This window comes from Barbatula barbatula (genome assembly GCF_947034865.1).
Source record: "Barbatula barbatula genome assembly, chromosome: 14".
In the NCBI taxonomy this organism is placed as follows: Eukaryota; Metazoa; Chordata; class Actinopteri; order Cypriniformes; family Nemacheilidae; genus Barbatula; species Barbatula barbatula.
Genome location: NC_136777.1, coordinates 13,452,963 through 13,466,253, shown reverse-complemented (window position 1 = coordinate 13,466,253; position 13,291 = coordinate 13,452,963). Strand labels below are relative to the sequence as shown.

General features: G+C 37.7%; 1 protein-coding gene across 1 annotated transcript; it reads right to left on the bottom strand.

The window, feature by feature from the left end:
* Positions 1-525: 525 nt before the first annotated feature.
* Positions 526-2,797, bottom strand: foxi2 (forkhead box I2). Its single transcript, XM_079473603.1, has 2 exons — positions 2,101-2,797; positions 526-1,954 (listed from the first exon to the last, which is right to left on the bottom strand). The coding sequence occupies exons 1-2, from the start codon at positions 2,681-2,683 to the stop codon at positions 1,395-1,397; spliced, it is 1,143 nt and encodes a 380-aa protein (XP_079329729.1). The 5' UTR covers positions 2,684-2,797; the 3' UTR covers positions 526-1,394.
* Between the last annotated feature and the right edge of the window lie 10,494 nt (positions 2,798-13,291).

Below are 13,291 nucleotides of genomic sequence, written 5' to 3'. Positions count from 1 at the left end.
ACACTGTATACAAGTTACACCGGAAGCACAGGACAATCACCTTGATGATGTTCGTATTGCACATGACATAACACATTACTGTATGTGTACATTATGATCACGTGGGGAGAGAAAGATACAGCTTTAGCTCATGAGTGCAAAAACGCAATGTTGTGGGTTCGATCCCAGGAGATTGTACATACCTATGTATAAATGTATAGGATAATGCAATGTAAGTCGCTGTGGAAAAAAGCGTCTGCCAAATGCGTAAATGTAAATGGAGAGAGATGTGCTTACTGTTCCCACTGCGTAGGCCTATAAATAACAGAAAGGCTTTTGATACCGATGCTATATATATGCTATTGTTTCGATAGATTTTTATATTCTAAATACAATTAAGAATTAAACCTCTTGACCAAGCTGATCGTTATATTCCTTGTGATTTTTAAGCAACAAAATATGCGGCACATTTGACTTTTTGTGCTTATTTGATAAAGGGTTAAGGCTGTAAAATAAGATTATAAATGTGGGTAAAGACAAGCTTTTAAAGAACGTACGTTTTATTTTTTGCTTAAGAAGAACTTTAGTTGAAATTTACAGGCATGTTTTAATTTACACAATTTACATATTTTTTAAGAGAATACAGGAAACAAAAAAATACAGCGCAACAGCGCAAAAGTTAGATTTGGTATTAGAATTTAATTTAATTAAAAGTAACGTTTGCGTTTGTATGAAAAGTATGGAAATATAATTAAACGTAGTTAACTGAGTATAAAGATTATCACTTATAATTTAACAGCATTTAGGGTTTTAGTTAATGGCATGGATACTGGATATCAATTGATATTTGGAAGTTACATTTAGCCAGATGACACTCATACATTTAAGAACAAACTCAAGGAATATTTAAGTTACTATAAATAGTTAAGAACACATAAAACAAAACAACCGCATTTACAAAAATACACAACACAACATTTTCACCAAAAGCACGTCGGCACACGAACTCGAGGTTGATTTTGAACAATACTGAACCATGGCAACTATAAAAAATAAGGCAAATCCTCCATCAAAGCCTTGAATTTTCCGGAGCTTATCGCAGCCTCAAACTTTTCAGACTCTTACAAATTTTAACTTATAAATTCATTTGAAAGAATGGCACGTGACACGCGAATTTAAATAAAATGCAATAAGAGATATCACAAATAGACAGAATGCCTTTTAACACCAATAAATAAATTGGTGACATTTAATTTGATGCATTTGTACGAATAAAGATCTGACGACCTCAACTTATATAGCCTGTTGGTCTTCACATTGCATAAAAAACTTTTTTTGCCAAACATGTTTGTCACACTTTGTGGACGTTTGGAATTCTGCGCGCGGACGTTGTGGGAATTGATAAGGTGACCGTTTTATAACTCCGTCCCGTCTCGAGGGTAAATAAGACTGTTTACACTGAAGCTGTTGTAGAAATGTCCACTGAACTGCGCGCTCTGGCCGCCAGTGAAAGAGTTATAGTACATCCCACGGTTAACCTGGACACCGTCTTGGAGATCACTCGGTCCACCTGCGTCAGGTGCCGAGCTGGCAGGGTACTGGCTCAGTGTACTAATATTTCGGCTAGAAAGTTCATTAACCAGACCCAGAGAGCCTTGTCTGGTATTGGGCGTTGAAGAAGAGCTTAGAGCAGACATACTGTTGAAGAAATTATTGAAGCACGGAGAGCTCAGAATGCCTGTAGGAGATGCGCCTTTGTGGCTTTCATTTGCCACATCGATCTCAGGAGATGCGGGTCCGGAGAGGTGACTGCTCTCTGTGGGTTTCATCCCTGCAAGCTGTCGGTCATCCTCTGGTTTTGTACTGCTGGCAACACCTGTACTGGATTCTGTTCTGCGCTTCCTTTTCCTACGAAAGTTTCCGTTGTCAAACATCTTTTCACAGTTGGGGTCTAGAGTCCAATAATTTCCTTTTCCTTAAACAATACAAATACGAAAGTTAAATGTGGAACTTTCCATGCTTTAAACGTATTTCTGGTCAAATATGCATTTTAAAATATGACGGTGAAAAAAGTCACAGTTAAAAGTGTGCGCACTTGTTTCGGAAAGCTGTGCAACTCACCTGGGTCGTCTTCGTCGCGCGGCACTTTTTTAAAGCAGTCGTTTAAAGAAAGGTTGTGTCTGATGGAGTTTTGCCATCCCGCTTTACTCTTCTTATAAAACGGAAAGTTATCTGCCACATACTGATATATCTGACTCAAAGTTAACTTTTTCTCGTGCGCGTTCTGTATCGCCATGGCTATCAGTGCAGAGTATGAGTAAGGCGGACGCACGAGCTTCAAAAGTTCCTCTTGGCTAGCGATTGAGAACCAGCCCAGATCCGGACCGGCGAATCCGGACGAGTTGGCCAGATATTGCCTTTGGGAGCCGTACGATGAAGGTATGAAGGATGCGCTGTTGTTTCCGTGAATGTAAGACGAAGATGCGTTGACACCAGGTCCATTGAGCCACAAGTACGGGTTCGGGGTCGGCGAGTAGTCGCCCAGGCCGTACCCTGCTGGTCTCGGCGCCGCAGGTAGGTTCTGTTGGTGGTAAACACTGAAATTGTCACAATACACGGCCATATCCGCAGTCTCGTGTGCGCTTTTTGGCAGTTGCTGGAGAGGGTTGACAGCAGCGGTACTGTTGTTGTGGATGGTGTTCATATCTCCTGTACCTGCGCAAGGCAAAGTTGGAGCTTCGGAGCTCACGCTCTCTCAGTAGCGCACAATATGAACTCTACCTGGTTGGTCTTCAGAGGTATTAAGCAACAAGTGTCTACTTTCTTTGTGAGAAGAGTTTGCTCATATATAGGCCTATACACTCAAGTGGGCAAATACGGTGTATAATCTTCTATTCTTGTTTCCTGCAGCCAATAGTTGCGCATTTCACGTGAAGTGGGCGTGTCACAGACTGGGATTTCGGAGATGATTGAAGTCATTCATAAATACAAAGAGCAGCTCAGACAAGCATTTATACACAGAGATCTCATCATTTAATATATGCGTCGTTTTTTTATTCACGTTCTAACCATTTATTCTGTGAGGAACGAAAGCTATAGAATGATTTCGTCACGGTGTTTCTAAATCCAGTACACAACCACTACAAACAATATCTAAATCTAAACTGTACACGTCACATATTTGATACTTATATAGATCCCTTTACTAAAGCAACCCTTAAGGAAATAAAATGAAATGAAATAATCAGGTATGGGTCAAACCAATATCATTGGCAAATGATGATAACAACAACAAGTTAAACATTTCTGTTTGAATTTTAAAGCTTTTGATAACGCGGTATTTATGAAGTATATTGTATAAATGCGTGCAGATCTGTGAAGACTTTACAGCACAGCTTTCAGTGGAAGTTTAAAATAGTAAAATTTCAGCAATATTCTCAAAACCATGCTTTATTTAAATTGTTTAAAGGCTGATTTATACTGATATACCATTCATAAAAAATATTGACCGTTTTTTAGTTTGATTCCAAGTCGCACCAAACTGACTGAATGCGACGGATCGTGACATTATTTAATAAATAAACTGTTCTTTTGTAACATTTAGTAAGTATTTTTTGCTGCATTGTATCTTTATTCGTTAGAGTGTTTAAAGTCACAAAAATAAAAATAGAAAACAATAAAAATAGACGATGAACTCTGTTTCTCTAAATCATGCAGCTAATGCTTTAATAATTGAACACGCTTCCAAGCTTTCTGTATCACCACGTACACATTAAGATTATTTTATTAAAATATAATAGATTCATATAAATAAAACATTGCCCTACAATGTCCAAACCAAAAATATTTCACCTGAAGTTTTCAGTGTGTCTGTACAAAACATTAGAAAATGCAAATGGACATAGGCCTACTGCATATAAACGACCAAATTACATACACATGAAACAGTATTATCAAGTCATTTCTGCTTTGGTCTAAACATTTTTTGGATGTCTCTGTTGTGGTAATCTCAGAGCTCTAAAGAAATGGCGTGCTGCTGTATCACTATGCCATCTAGTGTTTGAAGGGGGTTAGTGAACCACTCGTTTATTTGTGTATCACGCTTCCATGCACTTATGACATAACTGAGGTCATTCAATTGGAAGTAAATACAGAGAGCTGGTCCAGTTAGCTTTTTGTCCAGGTTTTACCATAATAATCCTTAATCCAGAGTCCTGAGTCTAAACCAACCCTCCCATTATAAACACTATTCAAGCCAATGATCTGGGTTTTTTCCAGCTCCTTGTAGAAATATGAAATATAGAGTGGTTCTGATTTTATTACGTTCATGACATGTGGGTGTTGATTTCTCTTTGATACTACTCAAATGTCCGAATTTGTAACATGCACCTTAAACATGAAAATCCTTTATAAAATATGTATATGATGAACATAAGAGTCATCTAAACAAAGAGCAAAATAATCATAAACAATCATATACAACTCATAAAGTAAATAAAAGCCTCACGACATCATTTCAACACCATGTAAAATGTGCTGGAAATGCTCATAGCATGTACTTAAGAGCAATTATATTGGAAAACAGTATTAAACCAGTACCCATACATGAATAAACACCACACAATTTAAATCCTAGTATTATAAGAATAAAAGTGAGGAAAACGTTTTCCAAGCGGTTCACCATTCAACCACAAGATGGCGCCAGAGTCATTCTGAATGTGAAGCAGAACACGGCAAATCTCTTGGTTTCTTGTTCTTCTGAATCTGTATTGATGTATGTTAAACTAAAGTCAGATGTGGAAATAATCAAAATAAGACATAATTACAATATATATTCCTATATCATAAATTGCTTCTTTAAATACATACACTGTAGTAATTCTCTATCAGGCAATACGAGAATGCAAATAACATTATAGCTTCCTCTGGAAATACATTATTCATATGTATGCGCATGTGAGCGCTCACATCATTATCTCTGTTTGAGACATGCTGTCAATTGTTTTACCACAGCAGAGCATAGATCAAGGCTTGCTGTTGTCTGTACGTTGTGAGGTGATCCAACTGTGTGTGTGTTAGTCCAGGCAAGCAACAGTGAAAGTGAGTTTCACAACCTTATTATGAGTTCACCTCAGGCTCCTGGCATCACGGTGACAGAGCAGAAGACATGAGAAATGAGTGGAGTGTGAGAGTTCGACAGGAACAGACGAGAAGAGAAAAGAGAGAGTGAATGAGGCTGTGCTCCCCTCTTCTTAGAGAGCAGTGACAGAGACAGATTGAGGTGGATCTACTCTGTGCTTCTCATTTACAAAACACCATTTCTCCTTCTCGCTTTGCTTGTTTTTTGGTGGCTTTTTGTCTTTGTTTCTCACGGCTCTGCTTCCTGTTTTCCTTTTTTTCTGTTATTGAGACGAAGGCACACCAATGGCCTGGTCACTGTTCATGTCATGTTCTGTACACATTATTACAACATATTTTTATATTATTATTTTGTAATAGAATGACATTCAATGAAACACCCAAATAGTGAAATCAAACACAAAACAACATTTAGAATAAAAACAGAATGAAACAAACACAGACCTATTCATTTAGTCTATTCTAAAATGTGGCCAGATCTGTTTCGTAAATGATAAACAAGAGCGACGTTGAAATCACATCTGATTTACGATTAGCAACAGGGCGCTAACTACATGTCTTAAATATAAATGCACACAGGGGCTTGTTAATGGCAGAGATGAAGGATATAACAGTGGTCTGCTTGGTGAAGCTAAAAGCATCTATAGTCTAAATAAATCCTCCGAGGCATGCATGGTAAACAAGACTGAATGTATTTTTTTGTGTGTGTGTTTGTGTGTGTGTGTGTGTTCTTATAGTAATGTCAATAAAAGCATACGGTGAAAGGGCAGTGGATGCTTCTGCACCACAACCGACCTCTTGTCCACCTCTCACTATTCTGTAATGCCCTTCTGTGCGTCAAGTCAAATGGAGCAGAAGCTGGACGGCCTGAAGCCGATCTGTGAAATACAGATTGTTTTCCAAGTGCAGGGGTTGAGGTGAGGTCAGGGTGCTCACTGGCTGCTTTTCCTCGCTAATCTCCTCCGTCTGACCTCACATCCCTTAGCAAAAGGTCTGTACAAACACCACAGTGGTTATCAGACACTTTACGTATCAGATGTCTCAATCTTTTGTAATCTAAACCACAGAAAGAATTATGGAACCAGAGAACCTGCAATTATTGAATTTACACGAAGGCAATTGCAGTAAGATGTGTGGTGTGAAAAGCCACCAGAGGATGGCGCCGTGTGCATCCACAACACCCCCTCGGAAGGATTTGCTAAACCCTTAGCCCCATACATCAAACTTACAGAAACCTGTTCACATGATTCAATTTAAATATATTTATGGGAATGTTATACTTTAAATGCAATCATAAGTTTGTTCTCAAGATTCACTTTATTGTTTTATATTTATTAAATCTTTAAAAAAAAGTCAAAAGTCAAGACAAACAGATGCATGTTTACTTATATATATACATTTTTACATTTCAAAGCCTAGACCTACACCACACACAAACAACTTTTGTTTTTTGCTTTTGTAAAGTGTTTTTACAAACGCAAACATTCCCCAAAGTTAGGTTTGTTCTGGTGGGGCTGTTCAGCGATTATTGGCGATTAATCGCATCCAGAATAAAAGTTTGTGTGCTCTGCAAATTCATTTCGTATTTATAAACATACATATACATGTATATCTGCAAGAAAAACATAAAAGTGAATAAATGTTAATATATAAAATTAATTTAAATTTCTTAAATATATACATATGTCTGTGTTTATAAATACAAGATTAAAATGCACAAACAGATATTATTATGTATACACAAACTTTTATTCTGGATGCGATTAATCACGATCAATCATTGAACAGGCCTACTTTCGGGTATATATTTGTCACCCCCCCCAAAAGTAGACACACGTGCATGCACACACTACTTCTAAGACGCTTTATGTCACTGTCCAAACAACATTCACACACTAGACTGTGACAGCAGCGCATGAGTGTGTGCGTTCATGTGACTTGAAGATTTACTACAGATGCCACCTGAAAAGGGCACACAAGCTGCCAAACAGGCTGGCACGCAGGGTTGTGTCAGCCCCAATCCAGTTGGCTGCCCTCTTTACTGTCTCTATAGCTCTTAAAAGAACACAGCAGCTCAGACTTCTCCGCCCTCTATAGTACCATCGCTCACAAACAGACCTCTGGAAGCTTGTGGAAATGTGAATGTGTGTGTTGGTCAAGCATGATAGAGTATGTAAAAACGAAATGAGAGTTGGTTGTTGTTGTGAAGTGTCTTATATTGTTATAAGCTCTTTTGGTTTGTTTAATGCGTTGAAGCTTGCGAGATTGATGTCCACAGTGTATAAGCAGGGTTATTGTGTTTATGTGGAACTGGGTTATGCGAAAATGTATAAATAAATTTAGTTACTTGATGCATAATTTACCTGTGGACTTAAAATTTTAGTTAAAGTTAAAGTAAGCACACAAAATACTTTATTTTAAATGGTTATGCAACATGACAAACATGTGTAAAAGTCAGCAGTTATTGAATACACCTACATGTTTATTATTAATTTCCATAATCCTTCTATTGATGTATTAATATCAACTACCAGTTCGTGTGACCCCAAAGTGCATTAAAGTTCATTTCTTGTCTTATTTTTGTAGGTTGCTCATTTGCGATTCACAACACAGTGTCGTGGATCACGTGCCCATCTGAGCGTGAAAACACAAAGATGCAATGACAGGGCATTCTTGTCCGTGTAAAGTTTTACTGTGAGAGTGTGTGTGTCTGTACAGCGTGGGGAGGCAGGTGCAGCGCTGCCCCTGAATTACTTCTTTGTGTCCTGTTAGTTTTAAAAGCACTCCTGACCAATCTGTCTCCTTTTCTTCCTCCCTGCCTCTTCCTCTCTTTTCTCTTTTGCTCTCTCGCTGTCTGTAGGAAGTTGGGAGTGAAATGTTTGTGGGTGAAACAGTGGCAGGTCTGTAGTGCGGTCAAACATGGAGTCATATATCTGCAGAGCACGCTGCACTTCATCTATCACTGACACACACACACACACATACGCACAAACACCTTTTATAACCGCACGCATTGTTTTCAATCCTAAAGTCAGAGTGACAATGTGAGGCTGAGGTTGCCATAGTTACCAATAGTCTTAGTGTAAAAGAAAGGACACTAAACTAAATGGCCATTCAGTAAGTTAAAGCCAATCTTAAAATGTCCAGCCGAAACAGCGTACAATGTGCGTCTGAACGTGTGGAGAAACTTAAACCTCACAGCAAAGGTACTTGACTTTGAAATTGTATTTTTTCAATTGTCCTTTCTTAAAAACGTTTTAAAATGAGAAAGCAATGGAAACCTTTAGTCAGTTGCTCTTTAGTTTTTTTTTCTGACAAAAAGATGGCCATTGTCTCTAATGTGTCTCCTCTAGTTCCACATTTTACATGAAATCATATAAGACCAATGAATTCTAAAATGAAACATTAAAAGAGAACATTAAGAATTTTGAGATATGACAGAGCAACCCATGAGCAATAACCTTTTACTTTGGGTCTGACAACTTCACCGGAAGATAATAAGAAACTGAAATGCATGAGTTTCTGCCACCAGTTTCTGTAGAGGACAAATTCACATTCGTTCCACCTCGTTTTTCATCTCAAAGTAAACATCCACATATCCTTCCTGTCTCCTAAATTTTTCTCCATCAGTGTCTCTCACACACACACATAAACGCACACGCACGCCTGCAATTAAACTGTACAGGCCTGTAACCCTGGCCTGCATCTATCTCACCTCCTCTGCTCTCTGTCCAATGAATGAACTCTGGTTCACTTCTCATTTATTGAATGTGTGAAGTGTTCATGTCCCCCATGTCACTGCTGAACTCTAACTCACTTTCTCATCTGCATCCGTCACATCTCGCTTCTTCACATCACAGACTCACACAGACACACGCCAGATTGGATTGATTGGATAACGCATTTAAAAGTTTATCTAATGATTGTCACAATTTTATTATATTTAAAATATATTCTTTCTTTTCATGAAGAATCTTTAAAACTTTCCTTATCATACAGACCAACATGAAAGGCGTAGGTTTAGAAGCCAAACATACTGAATGGACAACAACAGTGGTGTGCCATGTATATCGGTGCATATCTAATATTTAAATATAATTTATATTTACATTTATGTATAAATATAAATATATACTACACATTTTTCTTAAATCTATACATGTTTGTGTATTTATATATGGATGTGTGATTCTGGACAACAAAACCAGTTTCATGGGTTAATTTCTCAGAATTGAGATTTAAAAGGCTAATTTTAAACTATAGTTTATAACGTAAACCTATTTAAACTGGGTGTAAAAATGGAAATATTGAGAAAATCTCCTTTGAAGTTATTAATTAGAGGTACTTTAGCAGCCCTTGTTTAGAAGAAACAGCTTTGTTTTAAAGCTCTCCGTTGATTTACTGCTGTAATGACGTTGTGGAGAGTAGATGAACGGGAAAGCAGAAATTCTAAGCTTTACATAGATACCAAACTGGGTAATTCCCAAAAGAGCGGGCAGCAGCGAGTGAAGTTTGTAGGCGTGTTTCCCTCCATTTTTGTTTGGATTTTGCTGCATCTTTACTCAATATCCTAATGATTTTTGGCATAAAATGTGACCATTTTGACCCATACAATGTTTTGTTGGCTTTTACCACAAATATTCATGGACTATAAGCCAGGTTTTGAGGTCCAGGGTCACATTTAAATATACAACCCACCCACACATATTTTATAAACACAAACATTTATTTTGGAATCGATAAATCGAATTGACAGCACTGTCATTTATATTTTGTAGGTGCTTTAGAGTACATTCAAGGTCTTTATTTTATTATTACGTGTGTTCATACACATTGTAGTACAGTATAACATTAAAATATATACATTATAAGCTATTTTAATGTTATATTATATTATAACACACTATAATAACATTAACGTTATAATTATTATCTTATTTCTACCAAACCATGTCTACAACTGTATCTCTAGCAAATTCGCAATATTGGATTGAATTGTTTTATGAACTCATATTTGGATCAAGCAAAGCATTAAGCATGAACCATATACAGGACACAAAAAAATACATTGTCTCAACCGTTCTGCTGAGGTTACAGTACAAAAATAAAGAGAGAGCGCGACAGACTGAGAAAGCGAGAATTCATCATGTTTGCCCACATTTGAAAAGGCCATGCCAATCATATTGTTTGCTGTAATTCTGGCTGAGAAAAAGAGAGTTGTTGTTGCATGCTGGGGTAGTTCACAGATCAAAAAAGAGAGCTCACATCCATACAGCCCACGCCAAATATCAATCTAATAACTGTGGGGTCAGTCACCATGACAACCTGGGTGAGCTGTGACACTTTGTCCAGCGGTCAGTCGGACGGAAGAGAACAGACATTTGGCAGACGCTTTTACCCAAAGCGACTTACATTGCATTATCCTATACATAGGAATTTGCACACCCCATGGATCGAACCCACAACCTTGCGTTGTTAATGCAATGCTCTTACCACTGAGCTAGAGGAAAGCACAGCTTAAAAGATTGTCTATCCATTATAGATTTTGCCTTTAGTACCAAATTGTGTCCCTTAACACGGTAAAGGTGAGATGTAAGGTAGATCGAAAGCCTCAAGTGGTTCAAAATATGTAGGCCTACAGTACATATCTCAGTGGTTTTGTGTCCACACAATGGAAGTCAATGCATTGTAAAAACAAGATTTTACAGTTTTTTAAGGATTTTAATATTATTTTTGAAATACGGTCCAAAAATGTTAAATCACAGAATTTAGAAGAATAATGGCAAATAAATTTACATGAAAACAGGAGAATATGTAATTTCACAGGGGAAAAAAACTTCACAGTTTATCTTTGAAATACGGTCAAAAGCTCTAAAATTACACATTTACATGAAAAATTGGCGAAACAATTGAATATATATCCTTGTATCCTATAATTTTACAGAAACAAATTATTTACGTTATATTTGCGTTATTCCAGTTTACAGAAAATTTCTGTTTTTCTAAGGATTTTTTTACAGTGATTCAATGTTGTTTGTTTACCAACTGGTTACAAAAATATATTTTCTTCTAAAACAACATATGCTGATTGTACAAGCATCAAGATCTAACTGGGATCTAACCTGCTCTATTTGTAAACAGTGGTGCTTTGTGCAGGGGACCTCTGCATGGACCCCAAAGATGATGATAATAAAGAGGGAGAAGGCTAACTCCCCTGTGCAACTCTTTTTGATAGCAACTGTATTATCTGTTTTCCTTTTCTCTCACTATCTGAAAGCAACCCTACTCCTTTATGCAGCTCATTAAGTCTTCCGTGCTAACAAAGGAACCCTGTTCATTTTTGTCTGTTTCTTACAAAATGTCTTATCGGCATCAGAAGCGTCCATGAAGGAAAGATAAATCACTGATGTGTCGACTTTGAAAAAACAAACCTCACAGGAAAGAGTTGCTGTCTTATATTTTCAGGTTTTCACCTCTGTCCAGATCATTATATAGGTCTCACAAAGGTGGGTACAACAGGAAGACCAACTCAAGTGATGTCCAAACAACTCTCCTTTATAGCTCACACAGTCCAGAACGCATGCAAGTCAACCCTGAGAACCAAGGTCATGCACATTTCAAAATTGAAATTACGAGAGAGAGTGAGAGAGAGAGAAAGGAAGAGCGAGAAAGAGAGAGACTTTTCACTCCTACTAATAAATACGGTTTACAGGTTCAGCTGTGATGGTTAGCTCATAAACACTTTCCCTGTTTACCACAAAGCCTCACTATATATCAGCTTGATCTGACCCTCTCAGTGTGTGTTTGTGTTCAAAGACATTGTGTAGTGTGTTCTCAGACACGTGAACATCTGCGCAGCATTACATGCTTAACTTAACCTCTGCCCCGTAGCACCTCATACAGCAGACATTATATTTCACAGCACAGAAGTGTACTACAGCTGTTAGAGGTAAAACTTCTCTCTTCCCATACTGTCCATGAACAAAACACTGTAGTGTGATTCATTGCGACCATGTGTTCAGTATGTTCACATGTATGCCTCAAAACAAAAATAATGTTAATATTTATTCACATTGTCAGTCCAAACCTGTGACTTTCTTTCTTCTGCAGAACACCAAAGAAGATGTTATGAGAGTGTTAACCATACAACATTGGATCCCATTGACTTCCACGGGACGGAACTACAGCACGAGCACATAATGCATTATTGCATTATCCCTTTGTGTTGCTTTCATTATGCATGTAGGTGCATATCGCCAACAAAACACAGACATATGACTTTGTTTGACTCACCACGTGCGGGTCATGTCCGGCATCTTATTGCACTGGGACCGCGCCGTCTGTTAGTTTCAAACTATCTCCAAATCCAGTATATATCCACCATCTAAATAACATTCATCACAGAAATGCAGTGAGCACACAAACATAGCTAAACTTCCATCACCGAGTGACGGCGTGCTTTTCCGAAAGAATGGCCAATAAAAGGAATAGGATCCTTGTAACGAAACAGGGATCCAGACTTATAAAACACTTTCAGAAACAAGTTGAAGTGCTGTGGTAGTGTATCGAGCACAGAAATTTAACTAAGTTGTTTCCATGTTAAGCATTAGAAGCCAGCACATTTAACAGTGTAAAAAAGAATGCACGACAAAGCATGTTACCCCATCTTCAAAGTTGCAGTGTGGGATATTTAGGAGGATCTACTGACAAAAATGCAAAAGACCTTAAATAATGAAGCGTTATGTTTTTTTATCTAAGAATTAGTTATTTCTATCTACATACACTGCGGGTCCCCTTACACAGAATTCCCCATGTTGTTTCCACAGAAGTCGTAAATGGACAAATTGCACATTTCGTAAATACATTATGTCCTTCGGTAAAGCGCTGGAAGTCAGCGATTGGTTGCAATACGCAACCTGAAATCCTCCACATTGCTCCTTGAAGAAATATAGTAAATATAGTTAAAACCTCACAGACGTACTATAGCCAAATCTGATCAATATATTTGCTATAACTTAAGAATGAAGTGTGGATGAAGTCAAATGGTTTGAGACATGAATAATGGTTTTTGACAGAAGATGTTTTAATGAATAGGTAGAAAACAAAGTGATTATAATCTACTCACAGTGCCCTGTAAGGGCAAACACGCTGTTTGGAATCCACTATCCGTGTC

What these genes read in the sequence shown, in the direction of transcription:
- foxi2 (XM_079473603.1), bottom strand. Translation starts at nt 2,683, where the DNA reads ATGAACACCATCCACAACAACAGTACCGCTGCTGTCAACCCTCTCCAG. An exon ending in GCGCGACGAAGACGACCCAG is followed by an intron (nt 1,955 to 2,100) that starts GTGAGTTGCACA and finishes GTATTGTTTAAG; the next exon opens with GAAAAGGAAATTATTGGACT.